Source organism: Bison bison, unplaced genomic scaffold (genome assembly GCF_000754665.1).
Source record: "Bison bison bison isolate TAMUID 2011002044 unplaced genomic scaffold, Bison_UMD1.0 scf7180017864309, whole genome shotgun sequence".
NCBI lineage: Eukaryota > Metazoa > Chordata > Mammalia > Artiodactyla > Bovidae > Bison > Bison bison.
Window position 1 is genome coordinate 1,335,067 of NW_011494881.1, and position 24,962 is coordinate 1,360,028.

The 24,962-nt window shown below is 36.7% G+C and overlaps 2 protein-coding genes across 2 annotated transcripts in view; one reads left to right on the forward strand and one right to left on the reverse strand.

Annotated features, from left to right (window-relative positions):
* CTNNA3 (catenin (cadherin-associated protein), alpha 3) overlaps window positions 1–24,962 on the reverse strand; it is a 1,923,005-nt gene that overhangs the window by 1,096,881 nt on the left and 801,162 nt on the right. The window lies entirely within an intron of this gene.
* Window positions 7,311–24,962, forward strand: part of LRRTM3 (leucine rich repeat transmembrane neuronal 3) — a 213,048-nt gene continuing 195,396 nt past the window's right edge. Inside the window, exons 1-2 of the mRNA XM_010852150.1 lie at window positions 7,311–8,790; window positions 9,136–10,667. Of these exons, the coding sequence (XP_010850452.1) occupies window positions 8,787–8,790; window positions 9,136–10,667 (1,536 nt within the window). The 5' untranslated portion in view covers window positions 7,311–8,786. The remainder of the gene's footprint in view (window positions 8,791–9,135; window positions 10,668–24,962) is intronic.

A 24,962-nucleotide genomic window follows, 5' to 3' on the forward strand; every position in this document is an offset into this window, starting at 1 on the left:
TAAATTTGCTAACAAGAGTGAATAAATATCCCAAGTATCACCTTGGGGCTGGATGTCCTGCTTAAATTAGTTGAGTGGACTCTTGCTCAACATGTATGTCATTAAAACTTACTCCTTACAAGTTTAATGACATAGGGAAAGCAATCAATTGAATATAAAACATGGAACAAGCCACAGTCCAAATGACCTGGTACCTCCTAATAAATCTATGACATTAAAAAATTAAAGCAACTTAAGAAACATGAAAACAAAATGCAGTACTTGAGCTTTACTTAGGTCTTGACCACAAACCAACTTTAAGAAGTTACTGTTAAATATGTTAGGTATAGTAATACTAGATAGTTAAATTAAAAATCTTTACTGGTTAGAATTACATACTGAAATATATATATATATATATATATATATATATGTAAAATGACATGATTTCTGAGCTTTGCTTTTTAAAACACTCCAGAAAGAAAAACAGAACAGTGTGAACGTGTGGGTATGTATGAAGGGAGATGGGGATAGATGTAACATTAATAAAATATTGATAACTGTTAATGTTTATTATACTATGCTCTCTATATTGTGTATGTTTTGAAATATCACTAAAAAATAGTAACAATTGTATCCTTAAATTCATGTAGTCTTTTTATCTTCAGAATTCTTCCCTGGTGGCTCAGATGGTAAAGAATCTGCCTGCAATGGAGGAGACCAGGGTTCGATTCCTGGGTTGGAAAGATCCCCAGGAGAAGGGAATGGCTACACACTCCAGTGTTCTTGCCTAGAGAATCCCATAGACGGAGGACCCTGGTGGCTGCAGTCCATGAGGTCACAAAGAGTCGAACATGGCTGAGGGACTAATATACACATGTAGCCTTTCATCTTCAGAAGTTAACCAATAATTGCTGCACTCTAAGAATTTGTTATTTGTCTCTATCCTCGGTTTTATCTTTAGCACTACTTCTGTTCAAACTAACAGTAAGTAATGCAATAAAACCTGAGAGTATGGATTGATGCTGTAGCATAAATGTATCTGTAAGTGAAGAATAGGCAGATGTTATATACTCTTGTAGGTCTTATTCACTTGATTTGCCTCTTTCCAAAAAACACTGAGAAACTATTTTAATGGTCAGACCTGGAAATTTCTTCATCCATTTATCTAAGTCAGAGATATCCACTCATCACCATATATGACCAGACATGGTTTTTAATGGAGCCCTTGAAGCAAGCAGATGGAAACCAAGGATACTTCAGAGACATGTTAATACCTCGATGGATGAGCAGAATATAGTCATAAGTGTACAAATGCATATAAGTATTCTACCAACTAGAAATGAAGAAAATAAAATTTTCATAGTTGGAAGGATCTATGTTAGCATTTTAACCATCTTATTACATGATACAGTGACCAAGTCAAAAATATGAAGCTCTTTGAAACATCTAGATTAGATGCACTTATTGGTGAAAGCACTTTATGAGTTAGAACACAGAATGTCAATGATGTATGCTGTATATTAAATGGATATGGTATTAAAAATCATAGTAGAAAGGGAATACTGACGAAATTTTATAATACTGGTAAATTCTGACTCAGCCCTTGGTCATGTTACGCATGTGCCAAGTTGCTTTAGTCATGTCCGATTCTTGGTGACTATATGGGCTGTAGCCCTCCAGGCTCCTCTGTCCATGGGGATTTTCCAGGCAAGAATACTGGAATGGGTTGCCGTGCCCTCCTCCAGGGGATCTTCCCCATCCAGGGATTGAACCCATGTCTCTTATGTCTCCCACATTGGCAGGTGAGTTCTATACCACTAGCACCATCTGGAAAGCCCTTGGTCATCTTAGTGACCCTAGACACATGTTTGTTCCACTGTATGCTGATGAACAGAGAACCTAGATGAAACTGAAAGAAAAATTAATTTTCTCATGGGTACTCAGATTTCAGAAATATTTTATAGCACTTTATAGTCTACAATGTATTTACATGTAAATATGTAACTTGATCCTAAATAAAAACTTTAGAGATTCATAGCACAGGTTTTATGAGTACCATTTTGTAGACAAGCAAACTGAGACCCTAAGAAGACTGGCCAGAATCAATTTCAAATTCTAAATGTCAGCTGGCATATGCAATAAAAAGCATATGTCATTCTCTAAATTATTTTAGAAAAACCTTTCAGATTCACCAAATTTATTTTCTAAAACTTTAAGTCCAAATGTTATCATATCTGGTCTTTATATAATTTTTAATTTTCATCAAAGCTTTTGGTTCCATGCCCTCCAAGACCATTTGCAAAGATGTTGCCACTGTCTAGGACATCTAAATAGAAATCCATGTTGCTATTGTTTAGTGCCTAATTTTGCTAATCATTTTATAAAATATTGCAAAATACATCATGGTGTTTTGAGGCCTAATATCAAGAACATGCTGCAAAAATTAAAGTCTAACAAAAAATGAGGGCCAAATTCGAACATAATTCAAATGAGCTGAATTCTTGATGTTATTCCCCAAACTTGACCTATAGAAGCAGTTGATGGCTTTACCATCCCTCCAATTGCTCAGCCCATAAAACTAAAGGCATCTTTAATTTCTGTATTTATTCCATACCTCAATTTCTAACCCATTAGAAATCTCCATTGGTTTTACCTAAACACAAGTCTAGAATCTAACCAATCCTCACCACTTTCATTGATACTGAATCAGAGCAGGATCCTATTGTCCCTGCCCCGCTACTATGCCCTCTGCCTGCCTTTTATCTGTGGAAAACTTTAGTCAAAGAATTAATCAGAGAAGTGAGAAATGCAAATACAAAGAAAAACAGTCAAAGGAGACTAAATAATAATAATGTAGTCATTAAGCATGGTCAAGGACTTTAGTTCTTTCTCGAAGGCTATAGATAATATTCTAAGCCATATCCTGTGAGCTATCTTATAGATAGATACTAGAACACCAGGGAGAGAAGTTAACTACAAGATGACCAGACTGTACCCAGGACATGAGCTGTCACAATTCCAAGAACTGGCCGCAAAGAAATGGGAACAAATGGACCCTGGAACTGAAGATTACTGAACCAAAAACAACCAAAATGATGCTGGTCAGACCAGTGATGACCAATCTGAAGATGACTGTTAGAGATAACTGTGCTGTTTCTGCATGTAGCTCCCCCTCATCTACCTGTAAAAGGTCTCACCCCTTGCTTGTCACTGTGCATGTGTTGGGGGAGTTGGCCTTTGGACAGATGTCCACCACTCTCCCATCCAGTTGCCAGCATCTGAAATAAAGCAAATTTCCTTTCCACCAATCCGGCCTCTTTATAGGCTTTTGGGCTGCAAGCAGCCAGACACCACACTCACCCTCTGTAACAATACCATCCTGGTCCAAGTCCCCACTGTCTGTCGCCTGATTGGTATAATATCCTCCCTGCTGGCTTCCCTGCTCTTACTCTCGTCCCTTACAGTCTGTTTCCTCTCTGACTTCATCTCTAGTTTCTTTCTCCCATGCTCTCTACACTCCAGACTGATTAGCCTCTGCTATTCATTGAACACACTAGCTGCTCCCACCTGAGTGCCTTTGCACTGGCCACTCCCCATATATATATATAAGGTTAAAAACCTCATCTTCTTCAAGGCTTGCTCAAGCCACTTTCTTAGTGGGCCTAACCATCCTATTTTACCTAAAATCCACCTCACCCCTTCCACTTCTAATCTTCACTGTCTTTTTTACTTTTCATTTTTCTATAATTGTTGTTGTTTAGTCACTAAACCGTGTCCAACTCTTTGAGACCCCATGAACTATAACCCACCAGCCTCCTCTGTCCTTGGGATTTCCAGGCAAGAATACTGGAGTGCATTGCCATTTCCTTCTCCAGGGGATCTTCCCAACCCAGGGATTGAACATGTATCTCCTGCATTGGCAGGTAGATTCTTTACCACTGAGCTACCAGGGAAGCTCAGTAATATACTACTTTTATTATTTATTTTATTTTTATTGTTCATCTTACTCCTTCAGAATGTAAGCTTAGATATCTGCTTTGTATACTAACGTACTCTAAGTGTCTGGAACAGTGTCTAGGACATAGTGGTTACCCAAACTGTTAAATAAATGTAATCTCTGAGACCAATCCATTGTTAAGACATCAGTATATACACTTTGGGCTTCTCAGGTATGCCAACCTACCAATGCAGAAGACACAAGAGACATGGGTCTGATCCCTGGGTTGAAAAGATCTCCTGGGGGATAAAATAGCAACCAACTGCAGTATTCTTGCCTGGGAAAATTTCATGGATAGAGGAGCCTGGTGGGCTACAGTCCATGGGGTTGCAAAGAGTCAGACATGACTGAGCATAGCAGCACAAGCACAATATCCACTTTAAATTGATTTTCTAAGTTTATATTTGGCAATTCAGTTTCATATTAGACTGAAATCTGGCATTATATAACTGAGATTGGATTTATTTGCCCAATTTAAACAAAATATGTTAAGCTTTTTGAAGTACTATAAGTGAAATAAAAAAGTCTTTAGATACATGACACTATATTCCATAAGTATATAAATCATTAAGGCCCTAGATTCATTGGGGAAATTTAATTTGTCAGGTAGTTTATAGTTTGCTCTGTACATGGTTTTAAATGCAAATGAATTTGCTAAATACATAATGTAGTATAATTTTGCTTATTTTGAAAGGCAAATAAGAAATGATCATCTTGCATTAGTCAACAAGTAGAAGGAGAATAAACTTTAAAAAATAACCAGCAAATTACTAAAATCTTTTTGAATATAAGGTTTTATTTTTCTTTTGAGAGACTATGTCTTTGGAGTGATTTCTGTAGCCTCAAGTTTTTAGTCTGGGTTAGCATTGCACTACTTTATTTTTTGATTTCTCTACCAGTCTCATGAATGGTCTTCCCTCTTCAAGCATTTCATTACCATGAACCAGGATCGACCTGGTGGTAATACTGGCTTAAGGATTAGTGGGAAAGTAGGAGGCAACCAGAGAACCTGGAGTTAGACCCAGTCCAAGAATGGCTACTGATTGCTGTTGAAGAAGAGATCAATAGTCAGCATTAAGAGAAAAAATCAACTTTGAGACCCAAAAGGTGACTGTAAAGTCAGAACTATGGAGCAAAGCAAGATCAGAAACCAAGATACCAGAAAAATGTCTGCTAATGGCACGGTGTGTAACACACAGCAAATGTTATTCACCATATTGATCCAAGATTTATCCCAGGAAAAGCAAAGTAAGCAAACTACATTCTCAGTGGGCTCAACTGTGCTTCTGTCATAGAATGAAAGAAGAATAAAAACATAAAGTTGTTGGGGCCTCCATTCACCCGAGAGCAGCCTTCTGCAGCTGTTGGGAAAACAGATATGGCAATGATTACTTCCCAAAGAGAAGCAGGGATGGTGAAGAGAAAAATCTGAGCCCTTCAAGCAACAGGGATGATAAAGGAGTTATAAATAGTATTCTCTTTAGTCTTTTTTAATAGATACAAATTGTCACGCCCTATTTGGGATGTTAGATGATAAAAGGTGTAAAATGCCAAAGGGAATATTCAAACCTATATTTACTATTCTCAAAAACCGTACAGTTTAACTATAAAGACAAGAGATGTCTACATAGAAAGTGAAGATCACATGCTGACCATCTGAGTATTTCCACTTCCCAATTTCTTGCCTTTTCACACACATTTTTAAAGAACACTTTCTCCAAAATTGTACCCAATCTCACTGGCAGAGGAATTTTGCAGAGATCAATCCTATGTATACAAGACTAGCATTACATAACCAGTTTATCCTACATCAAATGTACTTCTGACCCTCATAAAAATGCGTCTGTTCAGTAAATATTTATTGAGCATCTAAAATGTGCCAAGTGCTACAGCAGTTTTTAGGAAAACCAAAGCAGATAAAACTTTATTTCTGTCCTCACAGAACTTATATCACAATATCATAGTTTTATATGTCCTCTCTTCCTACTAGGAGAAAATTTATTATTTTTATTTATCCCTTTACAGTGTGTTTCTTAAACCTAGCTGTCCATCAGAGTCTGCTGATAAATGGAGCCTCTTCTGTCTCCTTGAATCAAAATCTTGGGGGAGGGATTGGGAAATTTACCTTTTTAACAAGCTCTCTGGAGGCTTTATGTAAATTCATAGCATAATAATTTGGGAGGAAACACTTCCCAAGTGGCACCAGTGGTAAAGAATCTGCTTGCCAATGCAGAAGACGTAAGAGACACACATTCAATCTCTTGGTCAGGAAGATGCCCTGGAGGAAGGTATGGCAACTCACTCCTGGAGAATCCTGTGGACAGAGGATCCTGGCAGGCTACAGTCCATAGAGTAACAAAGAGTCAAACACCACTGAAGTGACTCAGCCTGCACGTACTGTCCTATTAATGGCACCTTATATGAGAAATCTGACTGTACCCAGGGGGCCCCTTTTATTTATCATAACTGTTACCGAGCCTCTCCCTTTGAAAATATGAAAGCTTTCCATGATTTTCCAGTCAATTCACCTGACAAAGACTAGCAAGGAAAACTTAAAAAGAAAAATTAAATTACCTTTTTTTTTTTTTAAACAAAATGGTTTTCTCTTTGGGGCAGATGTTACCATATTCTGCTCTGTTGAAGAAAATCAAACATTAATTATGAGTTACAGTCTACCTTAAATATTCATTTTAAAGATAAAGTTGAAATGATGGTGATTTACGAACACTTCTCATCAAAGAAGGCAAGACTGAGAGCATCTCAGAAACCAATTATAAACAATATAAAAAATATTCAGTGAGATAGTTCTTTGTGAGTTAATGACAGTCACCACAGTCACTATTAAGTACTAAATAACATGCAATATCAGCAGGTATAGAAAAGTTGATATTATTCAAATAACAGTTAACACAGGCTTATTAAGTGTCACATACTAGTCTAAGATTATGTCATCTTCATATTCTACAGATATGGAGATGACTGAATTCTCAAACTCTCTATTAAATGGAATTTTGTTATGATACCCATTTTGTAGAAGACAAAACTAATGCATAGAGAAGATGATAAACATAGTCAGTCTTATAGAGCTGATAAAATATAGTCAGGATTTGAACCTAGGTGCAAAAATTCATCCTCTTAATCACTAGACTAAGCCTTTCCTCTTTAGTTTTTAGAATACTTATTAGAAGATGCATATAAAAGAAGTTTATGCAAACCTGTTCTAGAAATCAAGAATTTTATTTTATTACAGCTACTTTGCCAAAATGACTTAATCAGGCTAATTTTCATTTGACCATTTTAAAGTGAAGATAACAATGCTGTTCAAACAGGATCATCTAGTGGTTAGAGGTTCAAGAATAAGAGAGATATGGCTCTGAATCTCAATCCTCCCACTTACCATATGACCTTGAGCAAGGTACCTTTCCCAGACTCAGTCTCCTCATCTTTAAAATGAAGGGTATAATGGAATCTACAGCATGATATTGTTTACAGATAGAATAAGATAGCCCATTGAAACGCTATCTTAGAAATGGCTCAATAAATATTAGTGTAATAAATACCAGCAGCATCAACAAACTGAACCAAATGCTCTCTTGATTCGTGTACTCACACTAAACATGGCTTATTTCTCTTCTAACTAAAAAAAAGATAAAATGACAGCAACAAAAACAACAAACCAAGTCATAAACAATTAAATCAATTATGTCTTTTGTGGGAAAACCAGAAAGGTTATTGGACACATTACTTTATATGTCATTAGTTATCCTCTCTGTTTCAAAATGTATGTGAGCTAGCATCCTGAGACATCTTGTATAATATAATCATTGTGACTCCAAGAGGTCAAATGGGCAGGCAGTTAATGCTTCTCTGTGAAAAGCTCAATAATTCATTTTATAAATTTCAGTTCTAAGCCTACGTTGAGGTTAAGAAAAATTGACATTCGGTCTGTGAACTTCATGTCAAGCTCCAGAAAAACTCTGGGCAGCACATGTTTAGCGATTAAGTGGATGCAGACAATAAAGACGTTGCCAAATTGTAAAACAAGACTTGGAAATTACAGAAAATGTTGCTAGTTATTGATTACGGTGACCATTCAGTTCCTATTGAGCCACCCAAAAGAATCATTCATTTTCCAGCAGAGAGCCTGCTCATTTGCAAGATAAAAGAGAGACATTTCTGCACATGCCCATAATGTTCTTCACCACTGGGGGCAGCTTTACATAAGACTGCATTCACTGAAACCAAAGCAACAGTCTGAGCAGCTTTCAGAATGACAGTCTGCAGAAGTGAGCTGAGCGTGTGCGCGATACGGGGCTCTCCTGCCTTCTGGGCTCCAACGCAGCTCTGTGGCTGAACTGGGTGCTCACCACCAGAAATGCTGGGCTATGGAATACAGATGTGGCAGCTCAGGTAGCCTCATGTTGCCTGAAGGAATACATCTTGCTTTCTGATAAGAAGAAATTGTAGAAGCCAGTTTTTTTTTTTTTTTTTTTTACACCACCTCCCCCCACCAAAAAAAAAACTGTAAAGATGCAAAAACGTAATATCCATGAAGATCCTATTACCTAGGAAGATTTTGATGTTTTGCTGCGAATGCGGTGTTGGGATTTATTTGTTCTTGGAGTGTTCTGCGTGGCTGGCAAAGAATAATGTTCCAAAATCGGTCCATCTCCCAAGGGGTCCAATTTTTCTTCCTGGGTGTCAGCGAGCCCTGACTCACTACAGTGCAGCTGACAGGGGCTGTCATGCAAGTGGCCCCCTAAGCCAAAGCAAAAGACCTAAGGACGACCTTTGAACAATACAAAGGATGGGTATGTTTTGTCATTTTTCTTCTTTTCTTCTTAAAAAAACAAAAACAAAAAAAATCCACTAGTCTGTGTATTAATTCTGCCTTAATTATTGTAGAGATTACCTTGCTCTGCTCTAAGACTATAAATTCAACTGCTTAGTGAACATGTTTCCTTGCTTAACTATTAAAAAAAAAAAGCCTAAAGACAATTCTCTTTAAATTATAAGGAGATAATATTTGCTGTTAAATATTGCTCTGTACATTTAAATTTCTAAAAAAGAAAATATATGCTTATTTTTGCTTGATTAAAAAATAAATTAATTCTTTTTTTGGGGGGATAACTTTTCTAAGTTGTTTTTATTTCCAGGTTTCAATGTAATTAGGCTACTGAGCGGATCAGCTGTAGCACTGGTTATAGCCCCCACTGTCTTACTGACAATGCTTTCTTCTGCTGAACGAGGATGCCCTAAGGGCTGTAGGTGTGAAGGCAAAATGGTATATTGTGAATCTCAGAAATTACAGGAGATACCCTCAAGTATATCTGCTGGTTGCTTAGGTTTGTCCCTTCGCTATAACAGCCTTCAAAAACTTAAGTATAATCAATTCAAAGGGCTCAACCAGCTCACCTGGCTATACCTTGACCATAACCATATCAGCAATATTGATGAGAATGCTTTTAATGGAATACGCAGACTCAAAGAGTTGATTCTGAGTTCCAACAGAATCTCCTATTTTCTCAACAATACCTTCAGACCTGTGACAAATTTACGGAACTTGGATCTGTCCTACAATCAGCTGCATTCTCTGGGATCTGAACAGTTTCGGGGTTTGCGAAAGCTGCTGAGTTTACACTTACGGTCTAACTCCCTGAGAACCATCCCAGTGCGAATATTCCAAGACTGCCGCAACCTGGAACTTTTGGACCTGGGGTACAACCGAATCCGAAGTTTAGCCAGGAATGTCTTTGCTGGTATGATCAGACTCAAAGAACTTCACCTGGAGCACAATCAATTTTCAAAGCTCAATCTGGCCCTTTTTCCAAGGTTGGTGAGCCTTCAGAACCTTTACTTGCAGTGGAATAAAATCAGTGTCATAGGACAGACCATGTCCTGGACCTGGAGCTCATTACAAAGGCTTGATTTATCAGGCAATGAGATCGAAGCTTTTAGTGGACCTAGCGTTTTCCAGTGTGTCCCAAATCTGCAGCGCCTCAACCTGGATTCCAACAAGCTCACATTTATTGGTCAAGAGATTTTGGATTCTTGGATATCTCTCAATGACATCAGTCTTGCCGGGAATATATGGGAATGCAGCAGAAATATTTGTTCCCTGGTAAACTGGCTGAAAAGTTTTAAAGGACTGAGGGAGAATACAATTATCTGTGCCAGTCCCAAAGAGCTGCAAGGAGTAAATGTGATTGATGCAGTGAAGAACTACAGCATCTGTGGCAAAAGTACCACAGAGAGGTTTGATCTGGCCAGGGCACTCCCAAAGCCAACGTTTAAGCCCAAGCTCCCCAGGCCGAAGCATGAAAGCAAACCCCCTCTGCCCCCCACGGTGGGAGCCACGGAGCCTGGCCCAGAGACTGATGCTGACACTGAGCACATCTCTTTTCATAAAATCATCGCAGGGAGCGTGGCCCTTTTCCTGTCTGTGCTTGTCATCCTGCTTGTTATCTACGTGTCGTGGAAGCGGTATCCTGCCAGCATGAAGCAGCTGCAGCAGCGCTCCCTCATGAGAAGGCACAGGAAAAAGAAAAGACAGTCCCTAAAGCAAATGACTCCCAGCACCCAGGAATTTTACGTAGATTATAAACCCACCAACACGGAGACCAGCGAGATGCTGCTGAATGGGACGGGACCCTGCACCTATAACAAATCAGGCTCCAGGGAGTGTGAGGTATGAACCATTGTGATAAAAGCGCTCTTAAAAACTGGGAAATAAGTGGTGCTTTATTGAACTCTGGTGACTATAAAGGGAACGTGGTGCCCCTCTCCCCATCCCTCTCCCTCTCCCTCTGCTGGCAGTCCTTCCTTCCCCGTCTGTTTTAGTACATTCATAATACGGGTCATTTTCCTTTCATACAGAGTTAACCCACTGAAATTTAAATACCACAATCAATGTGAAGCTTGAATTCTGGTTTAATATAATGCCTATTGTATACAACCTTTTATTGATTCCATTAATGTCACACTTGTTTTAAGATAAAACTTCTTTCATAAGTGATCCCTCACATCTGCTGTTATTCTCCTAGTAGGACCAAATTTACAGTTTTAGAAGGTTTGCAGTTCATTGGTAAATCAAGGAAAACCTGAATGATCCCAGGTACTTGGAGCTGAAACTGATTCTAGGAGATGACTTGATTATAGGAACATTTAGGGGCAGTCTTAAAACAACACCTAGCTTAAAAAGAAAATTGCAGGAAACTATTGAAAGACGGTGCTCTGTTAAAGAAGCACCAGAAGCAGTTTTCAGAGGTGTTTGAATTACAATAAAGCAAGCCTAAAGAAAACTGTGGAAGGGTTAAATTGTTGCAAGTAGATGACTGCAAAATGTGAGGAGACAGTAAAAACACAAAAGTTTAGACTTGAAGCCTTGTCTCTGAAATCCATCTCTGTAAAAATCACAGTAGAGGTTTCACTGTCAGTTTCTTTTAGCCTCCACATATCCGAAATGAATGAATAAATAAATAAATAAAATAGGCAAGAGGCAAATTTGAGGAGGCAGATTTTTCCACACATCCTCACCTTAAGTTTTCAGAGATGAGGCTTGCAAACAGGAATGCAGCTTGCTAAACGCATGTGATTAGAAGCTTACCAGAATTTCTCTCTCCAGCTCTTTTAGGACCCTAATGTGGGCAGTATATGAGCTCTGTCTGTTCTTCTGTTTGGGATTTGTCAGGCTGTCCTGCTGTGTTTCACTATATGCCCTGCACACATGCCAGTCCCCTGATGACTGACATTTCATTCAGAGGCATAGAGAACACATTTTAAGACTCGATTTCCACCACCCATTGAAAAGGATAGTTTTGACAACACCTTAATAAGATAAAATAAATCTTACAAGGAAAAAGACCAACCCCATGGCAGTTGTCCTTTGCTTCTCTGTTGTTGATGGTACAGTGCTGATGTTACAGTCTCCCCATGTTCATCTGTATTGTGAACTCCATTCATCAGTATGAATCTGTACAGACCCTGCTGGCCATATGCAAGCTGCATGCATGTTTTTATGTCGATGGTGAAAGTTTATTGACTGCAGCACAAATATCACAGCTTCTGTATTTAAGTAACTTTGACTACAGTTCATTTAGATTTTAGAAAAATGTCTTTAGTCTGCTTTTCATTCTCTAAAATGAACAATTCCATTATAGGAGCAAAAATCTCAAATTGCAACACTGAGCCTGTTTCATTTAATTTGACTTGTCAAGCCTTATATCTTTAACCATGCCCCTGTTCTTTCAAAACAGAATCGCTGCAGCAAAAAAAAAGAAAAACTAAATGGCTATTTTTACCAGCATTTTTATATAGTTTGGAGGCTTTTCATATGCTGAGAGGAAAAATCTAGGCAAGTCACCATGAGATATAATTGCAAAGAAGCCAGATTATAAAAATCATACTTTTATAAGCAATAAAGAAAAAGGAACATCTAAAGTAGATTTTTCAAGGTACTTTGATTTTGATTAAATCTTAAATAGATACCAGTTCAGAGAAGCATCATAGCTATAATATATTTGTCCATGGATAACTATTGGATATACATTTATTAATTGCAAATAGTCCCAGATTCCCAATTGATTAATAATGCAGATAATTCCTCCCAGTACTATGAACTGGATGACTGAGCCTACTGTGATGTTTTTCACTGAAGTTGTAATTTTACATTTTTCATAAAATGTCAGTAAATACATATTTCATCTAAAAAAAAGAAATTTTCTTTGGTCAGCCTCATTTTTACCTGTACTAAATATGATTGTATTAATTAAATGCAGTGTTAAAGTGAAAAAGCCCCTTTCTATTCTTTGACTTGAACTTCTGCCTCGTTTGTCATGGGTACCAAATAAATTTAGGCAAGGTATATTTTTATATTTTGAAATTTTTGAAAATTCTCAATGCTGTGGTACTGCTAGTATATATGAAATATGCTTGTTGTTTTAAAAGTGTTTCTAAAATTCAAAACCACCTGGTGTGTTAAGGTTACATGAATAACCAAAATTTGAAGGCTGGTCATTTTTTAATGCCTAACTTTAGCTATATATAAATTTAACACTAGATAAGAACCACAATAAAATTCCTTAGATTGTAAAAGTAATTTTGATTCAGGACATGAAATTATAAAAAAAAATTTCCCTCTCTTTGGGAATGAAGCATTTCTAGTTCTTAGCATATAATTTTTGTAGGTTAGACAATTACTAGTTTACCACAAAAAATATAACAAAGCTGACTTGTAAATGTTCTGCCCAAATGTTGTTGTCCTCACACCCACCCCATGGCAAATTTTGGACTGCAAACCATAAATCTATTTTCATAAGTATTTTAAACTCAGTGCATATTAGTTGATATTTCATTTTCTGTCCCAAATTTATATTGTGTCCAACTAGACAACAGTTAAATAAACAGCCTGACCTGTTGAACTACACAACAGAGACACGTCAACGCAGAATGGATTCAGTCTTTGCATGCTTTACCAGAGAGAGAGGAAATACAGTTTAGTCTTTGAAAAGTATGGGGTTTTTTTTTTCTAATTTTTATGGGCCCCAGTACACATAGTGCTACCGCAGCATGGAGTTAATATATTCCGAGTGTCACAGTCTTCTAAGCAATACTTATCCAAGATATATTCCTTTTAAATTAGTTTATATTTTCTAAAGATGTTGACATTACATCTTTTCAAATAATTTAAACCTTTTTTTTAAACTTAATTTGGTGAACCAACTACCTAACCAGACAGAGAGGCAATAAACTGCATTTTTGTGGAGCAGCAGTGACCTCCAGTGGCTGGTTAGACTAACCACAGCTACTCAAACATTCAATTAGTTTTCATCCTAAATTCCCTATGTAAGTGTGGTTTTCAACATATAGTTTTTGATCCATGAATCAGATTTTACTTTTATTTAATCCTCCCCCCTTGGAAACATAGTTATAGTGTAACATTTTAAAGTTACATTTTGTATATTGACTTACTTAGTAATGGCCAGAGGCCACAGAACTGGAACTGAGGGCTAGAAATAAGTGTCCTAAGATGAAAAACAAGTAATAGCATAACAAAAAATAGATAAGAAATACTTTCAAGTATTTAAAATCATTGGCATTGGATGAATATCATTAGGTGAGAGTATTTACATAGGCAGAATACTAAAATATCATGTAATTTAGGTTGGGGAAAACAAATTTCAATATTAATATTGAAAGACCCAGGATCAGTTATTTACCAGGCAGGAGTGTCTGAGCTGTGGAATAAGGGAGGCCTCCCCTTCCGGCTCTAGAATGCTTCAGTCTGTTGATCATGGCAATGACCTGTTCTTTGCCCCAGTGCTCTCTCCCTCCCTCTCCCTTTTCAGTCAGCTGAACACTGGTTCTATTAGGCTCTCTGACAATGATGTTACAGTCTAAGAGGTGATGATTCATAGATAATGAAATTATGCTCTCCTTCTGGGGAAGGATAATGCAGAGTCAGATTTGTAGAACTGGCAAGGATTTTAGGATGCTGAAGGTGCATGAAATATCTTCTCTTCCCTTGACATTTACCAAAAAGAGAACTTACATAGTTTATTTAAAGTGTGGATTAGACCAGCATCAGAAACAAGCATCAGGCCATGAAGACTAAGACAAAATGAGTTCCAGCCATGACAAATGAGAACCGAGCCATGAGAAATGAAAAATTCAGAAACAGTGCTGCTTCTTTGATTCCCTTTCCCCTGGATTCTCATTAGAATCTGGATCTATAGCAAACCCATAGAGTTTTTCTATACTTGTATTCTGTTAGCTACCTATGTTAAAAATTAGAGGCAGCTGGAAGAAACTATTAACATGAAAAATAGTATCAGTGAATTCTAATTACAAATGTCATCAGAAAACAGAACTAATGGAAGCTAAACAGGTTGCATTAAATGACTCTTGAGAACTAATGAAATAACATGGTGAAAGTCAGAGTTCAGCCATAATTGCCTATAGATAGAATTAGACCCACTGTCGCCTACTCGTCATCATCAGTGATTTTATACTCAGTAGAATACAGTAAATAATCTGCATAACAAGAGTTTATGATTATTTTGATTTAAGGAAAATATCAAGGCCATATATAACAGAGCACTGTATGGGCCTTAAATTCAAATTTCTCTGATATCTTCAAGTCAGGTAATCCTGGGGAAATCCCTTCGCTTTTCTGAACTTGACGTTTCCCAACTGTAAAATGGGCAAATATTATTGACTTCATATGGTTATTGGGAGGACACAATGTGAGCAATACTTTGTAAACTCTAAAATGTCATCTACTTACTATTTTCAAAGAGCATTTATTAAGATGATCAGCTATGTTTGCAGGTGTTCTGTGTTTGGCCTGGGCTAGAAAGACATTACTAATCTCTATGTAACAGAAACCTAAGTCCATTTACATTAATATGAATTCTGAGACTTGGCCATGTGTCTAGAACTAAATTTGTCTTTGATCTTTATTTTCTATAAAGAAGTTTCTTTCACCCAATGTTATCTAAGTCTATGAGTTATTAATAATGACCATAATATACAATAAACATAAACAGATACCAACCAGAGAACAGTGAATCAAAAGGTTATCCAACTAAATCAAAATTCTAATTTGTCCCCCAAAATGTCATGACAACAAAAGCTTTCAATTAACTTATGTTATTTGCCCTGTTCCCCTCTTCAGTAGCACTATTTTGAGCCCTTAATGACTTTACACTTTACAAATATATCTTATAAAGTGGCAAGATGACACCATTATTGAGCAAAAAGTAATTGCTTCTAACATGTTACATGGGGTTAGCACATATTCCAGGTATTGATTACATGACATATACTCTGTTTTATTTTTCCCCCAATGAGAGAGTATCCAAAATTTCCTTCAAGTATAGAAATTACTATTGGGTTTAATCTATCAGTTATTGCTATTGAAAATCACTGAATTAAAAAAAGTAGCATAAAAATACAAATAATTTTTATGAATAATAACTTATTCATTTATGAAAAATTAAAAACTTAAGAGTACTCTTTGTGGGCTTTTCATCAAAAAAAAAAAAAATGACCAATGTAATCAAAAATCTTTCTCTACTGAGTGTAGCATTTCCTACCAAGTATGATGCAGCAGATATATTCCCAAAATTCTTATAATTTAAGTAGAAAACTGTTCCTCCTCCCTGAGAGCTGAGTGTCTATGAAATCTTTTTCTGTGAAATCTTTCGAGAACAGAGAGATGATGGTGGTTTTTCAATGGAAAAAAAATTTTTTTTTAATTTTATGCAACTCTACCTTCATAGGATTATTGGTATATGTGCTTGAGTTGGGTATCTTGAACATGTAAGGGGAATTTAAGGAACACAGAGAAAACAAGAGCTAAGACCAAGTAGAAACAATCCATTTTATTGAAAAAAAAGAAAAAGGAGCTTCTGGCTTAACCTATCCAGAAAATGTTGTAATGAAAATTGATAAATTTCTTGACAATTCTTTTTACTTTACTTTCAGTAAATCTCATTCCCCCTGCTCCATGAAAAAAAAAAATCATCTATTCCTTTCTCCCACTCTTATTCCCTACTTCCTATGTAACACAAAAAAGTCTTCGCTCATATAAATCAACACAATTAGTCAACTTACTAAAAAGGAGCATCATATCTTCAATTTAAAAATTAGACCATAAAGCAAAATGTAAGTCTGGCTGACCCTTTTCCCTTTCCTCTACAGCTTACAAACCACCTCTACAGTATCTTCTGATTTTCAGTAGAAGAAATATAGTTTAATTACCAATCTGGCAAAGTATTACAGCTTGAAAGTGAAAGTCAAGGTCGCTCAGTCATGTCCAACTCTTTGGGACCCCATGGACTATACAGTTCATGGAATTCTCTAGGCCAGAACACTGGAGTGAGTAGCCTATCCCTTCTCCAGTGGATCTTCCTGACCCAGGAATCAAACCAGGGGCTCCTGCATTGCAGGCGGATTCTTTACCAGCTGAGCTATGTTGTTTTCCTTTTTAATTGACTAACTCCTAGAAACAAAATATAGGACTTTATCAATGGGAATACTCAACTGCATGTCATCAGTCAAAACCACCTACCAACAATCAGAGTTTTGTCTTTTGCAGGGATGAAATGCAAGTTTGGGGCACCTCACAAATACAATGACAAGGCAAAGACTGCAGTTAACAAAGGCAATTTCTGTTAAAGCTTCATTGCACTGATTACATCTATTCAGGGTATAAAATACATTTTGCCAGTAAAGAGCAAAAAAGGATTTTCAATTAAGTATAAATCATTATTAATCATTCTTGGGGTTCAAATTTATTGATGAAGTAGGGGTAAAAAGATAATGTCTCCAGATAGTGAGGCTATATAGTATAGTGAGTGGTGATCATGGCTTCAACTTGGTGGTCCATATGTGTCGTTAAAAAGTGCTTCTTATCATTAATATTGATCCGTTTTACTCTCTGCAAGAACAAACATGCTTACCCCCTTTTTGATGCCATCAACCAGCATCTCACAAAAATGTTTCAAGGAGACTTATAGAATGTACCACATTGATCTTGAAGTAGTAGAGTGACTTTAAAGTCTCTAATAAACCTGGGATAACTTATAACAGTAAGCCCGTTCTCCTGCATTGCAGGCAGACTCTACCTGAGCCATTAGGGAAGCTCCTATAAACTCTCTAAGAAATCTGAAAGCTAACTAGGCACTTAAGGATCAATGTTGGCTTGCCTTTCATCGGTTTATGAAAGGGATTCTGCACAATTTATATGAAATTTCAAAGTTAAAGGCTATAAATATTTGGTTGCAGTATTGTCATTTATCCTAAGAAAGTTTAGGTAACATAATTGAACTAAATTCAATGGAATAATAAAAGATCTATTTAATATGGTAGAGGCCCTATTACATATATATTTTGTGTTTTCCACCAAGCTAAGACTCTCTTAGATGCTTAGGGGGGAAAAAAAAAAAAAAACCTCTATCCTTCCTATGAGTATTAACATTTTACCATATATTTGTTTATGTGTATGTATATTTTTACATACTTGACTTACTATGTGCCAGGAATGTTTATATATATGTCTTTTAATATAAGAACAGAGGCTTTATATTGACTCTTTTTATTTGACAGGTTTCATCCATTAATCCTAAATCTTGTCCCTTTTTTATAGGACTGCCCTAAAATCATTCATACCCTACCCATACAAGGCTTCTCAAACCAAATATACTTCTCCAGCCCGTATTAGGAAATGAATTCCAGTAAGTTACCATTAGGATATCCCTTTGCTAGTTATATTCTAATCTGCCAGTACAGTCATCTTCCCAGTCTGTGGCACCCACTCTGGCCTATTTTATGTCATTAAAAGGCAGCATGCACTTAGTCCTATGGACTTTTATGGGGAGAACTGAGTAGTAAAATGTAAAAATCTATGTATGTTTCTATGGGCTCCACCTTGCTTGTTTTTATGGTCTAACGCACAGAGATGTGTGGGGTCTCTATTAGCTTACACTGAAATGCAAAAGCATTACGCTAGTTATAAATTAAAAAGAAAGGCCAAGACAGACAAAACATAGGTTCCAAGGCTCACGTTCTGTATTTCTTAATCTTAACAGTGATAGTAAATAGTGGACATTCTTTATTTCACTTTCCTGACATCTGTTTTACTCTCCACATTTACCACTGTATTCTTAAATTTAAGCTTCACAATTCTTAAACGTTTTGACTTCTAACACAAAGGTTTCTTTTGTTTGTTTTTTGGTTGTTTTAGTCCATGCCTGAAGATCTTTTCCCAGTTCTCTTGCTGTATAATACTGCTGGCTTTGCTAGAAACCCCGCTCATATTTTGAACCTGTCAGAAAATCACAGGGCAATTCATCAATTTTGTGATTGGAGTGATCAGAAAAACTGACTGGCTTTGTCTCTAGAGTGCAGTCTAGTCAAGTCTGAGGTGTCTGCCTTCCATCTTCCCTGTCTCCCATTCCCAGACCTTCCCTCCACTTAGGATTTTGCACACTGAAATTCCTCCATCCAGTACTACCTAGGGCTCTCTTGGTTTTGTGCTCCTTACTCAAAATATATCCCCAGATCTTGACTAGTATCATTATCCCTTCCAAGGTCACTCACACTTTAATTGAGATTAAAAGAAAAAAAAAAAAAAAAACCTTTTGCTAAAGGTAACAAAGTCATATAACTAAGAGCTGGGGTTATGCTTCTGAGGGCAAAGGTGCTTTGCCCTCTGAAATCATTCTTTGTAGATACTGCTATATTTTTCTCAAACATGAAGTGGGGCCTTCCCACAAGAACCAAGGCAGGGCAAATAATCCGTGTTCCATTCAGTAAACTATAGTCTGAGAAATCTTCTCAGTGAATTACCATTATACACAGGATTTCTCCTTAGTTTTCTCCACAGAGAGACAATACTACATACAAGACAGAACTTGGGCTATGGATCCAGGATGAACCAGTTTGACTGGTTCTGGGACTTAATAACTGCAAAATATTGACTATTAGCTTCTTCATCTCAAAAATGAAAATGTATAAAATAATATAATAATAACAGGGTTGTCACAATAAGGCAAAGAATCAGCATTTCTTGAACATTTTTACGTACTTTGTTTTGGCACACTGCATATATTATTTAATTTAATACTCACAAAGATCCTACGATGATTAAATCAGATGACTTAGATAAAAATCACTTAGTATAAAGCTTGGCACATAACTGTAACCTACTCCTTCACTTCATTAGCTCAAATTGCTTAAAGTTTCTGTACAACAGTATGCTTTAATAGCTGTATTTCATTATGTCATGTCCAACTCTTTGCGACCCCATGGACTATACAGTCCATGGAATTCTCCAGGCCAGAGTAGGCTTTCCCTTCTCCAGGGGATCTCCCTAACCCAGGAATCAAACCCAGGTATCCCACACTACAGGCAGATTCTTTACCAGCTGAGCCACAATGGAAGCCCTATATATTTTTGTATGGGATAAAAAACATATCTGGCCAACTTTCAAGAAATAGAATCTTAACTGCCAAAACCTCAGGGGCACATAGTTAATACTGAAGAGTAACATGGTATATAAAACCTAAGTCCTAATCTCCCATCAAAGTCCAATGACATCTTTACCTTTATTCTCACACCATTCCCCTTGCTCTAACACTGGCCAGTTCTTGAAGTAGCATGTGCTTTCCTTGTTGCTGTTCACTTGCTAAGTCGTGTGCAAATCTGCAATCCCATGGACCGCAGCACACCAGGCTCCCCTGTCCTCCACTATCTTCCAGTTTGCTCAAATTCATGTCCATTGAGTCAATGATACTATCTAGCCATCTTGTCTTCTGCTTCCCTCTTCTCCTTTTGCCTTCAACCTTTTCCAGCATCAGGGTCTTTTCCAATGAGTCAGTTCTTCATATCAGGTGGCTAAAGTATTGGAGCTTCAGCGTCAGTCCTTCCAGTGAATATTCAGGGTTGATTTCCTTTAGAATCGACTGGTTTAATCTCCTGGCAAATCCAAGGGACTCTCAAGAGTCTTATCCAGCACCACAGTTCAAAAACATCAATTCCTCAGTGCTCAGCCATCTGTACGGTCCAGCTCTCACATCCATACATAACTACTGGAAAAACCATAGCTTTGACTATATGGACCTTTGTGCTTTCCCTTCTTATGCCTTTACTCAAGCTATTTCTTTTATGAGAAATTACTTTCCTCTCCCTTTCAGGTCCTCCTGTTAACCTCTTCTCATTTATCAGTTGATTTCAAAAATTATTCTTATAAAAATATGGTTTTCAAGATTCATATTTAGATTTAAATTGCTTCTCTGTTGTAAATAATCTGACAACAATTTTTCTTTGATAGTTGCCAACAGTATGACCATTTTGGCTGGTATGTTAAAGTGACTAAGAGTTAAAAAGTATTGTGAGACAAATAAAAAATATTTAATTCAAAGAATGAATATATCTTGATTTTAGTGAAGGTTGGATAGTCAACTTTTATTGTAAAAGCCATATACTTGTGACTGCCCACATCCACTGCTTCTTGGGAAAGGTCCTTTTCTCTTTAGCGTGGATGTCTCCTGATCCCATGCCTAGTGCCACAGGGCTTCTACTTTAGACATGTCCCAAGTCTGTCCTCTTCCCAAATAAAGTGACTACCCCACACTATCACTGAAACCAAGTCAGATGTCTTCGGCTTACTAATTATACACATTTTCAAAGTAACTATTCTCCTGAACACTGAACATCAAATACTTAGAAGCTGACAATTAGAAATGCTCACTTTTTGTTTTTAACCTCCTGAACATTGATTATGCGGAAGGCATAACTGATTATAGAGGCCTGAAGCATCTGCCAGTTGATGGGTGTTTCCTTTCTGTTCATCATCTTACAGCTTTCCACTGAATTTTTGTCTCTCTCATCACCAGTTAAAATATCTTTCAATTTTTCCCTCTGTCCAACTTTTATCAATAAGTCAATTCATACCATTTGATTATGTACCTTCTGACTGGGTTAATAGGAAAATTAACTAATGCTAATGCTAATGGCATTTTATTTTCTTTTAGAAAACAATAATTAAGATAACATAGTCTAATAATTTAATTCAAAAGGGAGTCAAAAATCTATTTGTATTCAACAGTTTTGTTTAGTTCTATAAATGAAAAACTGTGATTTTGTAAATTGTAGTTTAATTTCAGAAATAGAAATTATATCCCTCTCTAATATACTTTTAAGGCACATTTTAATTGTGATTTGTAAAGGCAGGGAAGATTTATTATAACAGAACATCCAGATATTTCTTTTCATGTAAGGTATCACTCAATCTCTGGACCATGGTAATCTTTGCCATCAATGAAACAGATTCATTTTTGGAACATATGTACTAAGAGAATTGAAATGAAACCTTTATTTAGTCATAAAACTCATAACTATGAGGGTTTTTGAGAACTTCACAGTGCATTTTCTTACCTTCTATTTGAAACCCTAAGCTAATTTAATTGTATTTTCAGTGATTTTTTTAAAATTAATTTTTATTGGGGTATAGTTGCTTTACAATGATGTATTAGTTTCTACCATACAGCAAAGTGAATCAGCTACATGCACAAACATATCCCCCCACTTTTTTTTATTTTCTTCCCATTTAGGTCACCACGGAGCACTGAGTAGGTTCTTGGAACTATATAGTGAGTTCTCATTAGTTGTGTATTTTATACATAGTATCGACGGTGTATATTTGTCAGTCCCAAAGACTACATTCCTTAGTCTCTCTCTTAGTTATCAATTCCAAGTTTTTACTGCAAACATTTGCATGGTTTTTACCTCTAACCTTTATCTCTCTCGCTTGAGAGATACTGTGTGGTTACTTTAATTTTAAAAAGAAAAAATTTTGTTTCTAATATTGTTTAAAAGAAAGAAATATAAGAAGTGGTTGAGTTCTTGTTCTACTTTTAATCTTCAGTATTGGAATCTGCTTGGTCTAGAGCAGGTAGAGGGCCCTGGACTCCATGGCACATAGTTTGAAGACATGAAAAACCACTATTCTGAAATCACTAATCAACTATAGGTTCATAATATTCTGCATGGTTAATAGCTGAATGAAGGAACTCAGTGCTTAATTAACCCATAATCAAACATATAGGTAAGAAGTTTTGCAGCAGGATGTATTCAGCAGTTTTCAATACCAGGCTCACAAATTATATTTCCAGAGGTCAAATTTGCACATAACTCTTTCAACCACAACTGTCTCCTCATACTTAACTCAGTTTAACATCCAGCAGTGTGTTGTGCAGAAATAATCAGTGGTTAAATTAGTCGCATTTTGTTTGCTCAGCTCACAGTAGCCCACTGATTAGTTTTTGGGTTTTTTTCCCCTAAGTATCTGATCTTCAATTTGTATTTCAACTGTACCCAAGTGCAGATGCCATCTCTGGTAACATGACAAAACAAAATTTAGGTTAATAAATGTTTCTCTGTGCTCCAATCACAGCACGCATCCTGCAGTAACTATACTGTAGCTCAAAGTGTTGTAAAAAATGCAACTGAGTTTCCTGGAGAATCGTTTTAGAGTTAATTAAACCTCCTCCACCTGTAATTTAAGAAAAAAGAAAAAACCCAACACTCCTAAAGACCATGGGGGAAAGGCAGTTTAAGAAATAGAAGTCCTCTGTTTATCCAGGGAGGTACTTTACAAGGCAGACAGCTACACCACAGTTGAGAGACAACATTTCCTCAGCTGATTTGGTTAATTAAAATGCACAGTTACAACAGGCTTTCTTAGAGCCTGCAGCTGAATGACCGAAGTCTCCATTTTCCTCCAGTGTCACACAGAACGTGAAGAGGCAAACATACTGCCGGAGCACAATTTGACTCACTAAAAATCCAGCACTATAAACACGAAATACATTTCTCAGGCACATTTTAAAAGACGTATTATCAAGATTTATGGTGCAAGGATGGAAAGAATTTGCAGTTAGGCAGCACCAAGAGACTATCCTAGGTTCCTCTCAAAGCAGTTTTCAGTAAAATTTACAAATAAATCTTTAGGGTAGAGTCTACTTTCAACGCAGAAATCTTCAACTCTATCCTTTCAAATGTATGGAATTTGAATCTGACTAACAGCCCGTCTGTTGCCAGAATTTATGAGTGATATGAAAAATCAAAGGCCACAAAAGCTATTTGTCAAATAAACTGCAGAACGCAATACCAGTCTGCAGGGCTCATTTGCAGAACTCATGATGAGCATGGGAGGAGGGGATGCGAACAGCTGCAGCCTTGACCGCACTGCCTGTGCCAGCCAGAATTCAAGCCGCGTGAGCTGGGTATGACTGAAAGAGGGGGCCAACAACAACAACGCAAAACAGAAAAGGTTCTTATATCTAAGTTTTTATTAAATCAGTATATCAGTGTGCCCAGATGAATACCTGCAGAACCAGTTAAAATAGATGTGGCCTGTAGGTATTCAAATTAAATCGGTTCATGGAAGACTATGTTTATTTCCTGGCATGGGAGAGATATTACAGCCTTTGAATCAGTTAGATTAGTAGCATGGCATCCAGTCAGTTTTCTCATCTGTAAACTGGGAACAGGGCTTCACATCTCAGGACAACTGAGGATAAATTGAGATCACATGTTTGTGGGCAAGCAAGTGCTCAATAAAAGTCATTCTCCTCTCTTTCACTAGTTCTTCTTGCAACACAGTGAGTTGATATGAATGGCAAAGTCAAAGTTCCCATATTAACCATTTAAATTAAGAAGTTCACAATCTATAGAAAATGATTAAATATTTCTGGAGCCTAATTAACAAATGAAATCAAACCCAAATAGTGTTCCCCAGAAATTCAAAAATCCTCTAATGAAATTTCCATATTAAGCTTTGTTCTATAACAATTTTGCTTAGCATCAGAATAAAATTTTTTGATCTTAGTATTGTCTTTTTCTAATAATTCAGCATCATTTCCTTTTCATAAATGTTACTTGAAGAACTGACCATTGCTTTTCAAAATATCTCTTTAAACATCTCTAACATCTGTCTGTGTGTCTTTCTTTTCATTTTTGTCTCCCAAACATGGACATATCACATCCCCCCACACTCAGTACTGAAGGAAACATGCTGTTGTAGCAATTTAATGGTCTATATAACTTAATACCTAATTCATTTCTAGTGGGACATAATTTAGGTGTTTGGAAGAAAGGGACACAATATTAATATTTGTGTTTTCAAAAACTCTGAGTCTATGATATAATGACTGAATTATTCAAAGCAACTTACCAAAAAGTCACAATAAAATAATTTCAATGGATATTTACTGAGCACCTACTACATGCAGACAAACAAGTGAATTTTTGTTTTTCCTCAAAGCAAACAAAACGTAACAAGTGGCAAAGGATATTCGAAATTTGGAGTCATATCACGAGGAAAGCCATTGAATTATTTGACCGGTTTTGGAAAGTCACTTCTTCATAAAGCATTGAGTTTTCTCTTCTCAAGAGAGAAATTTGATACATGCCCCTC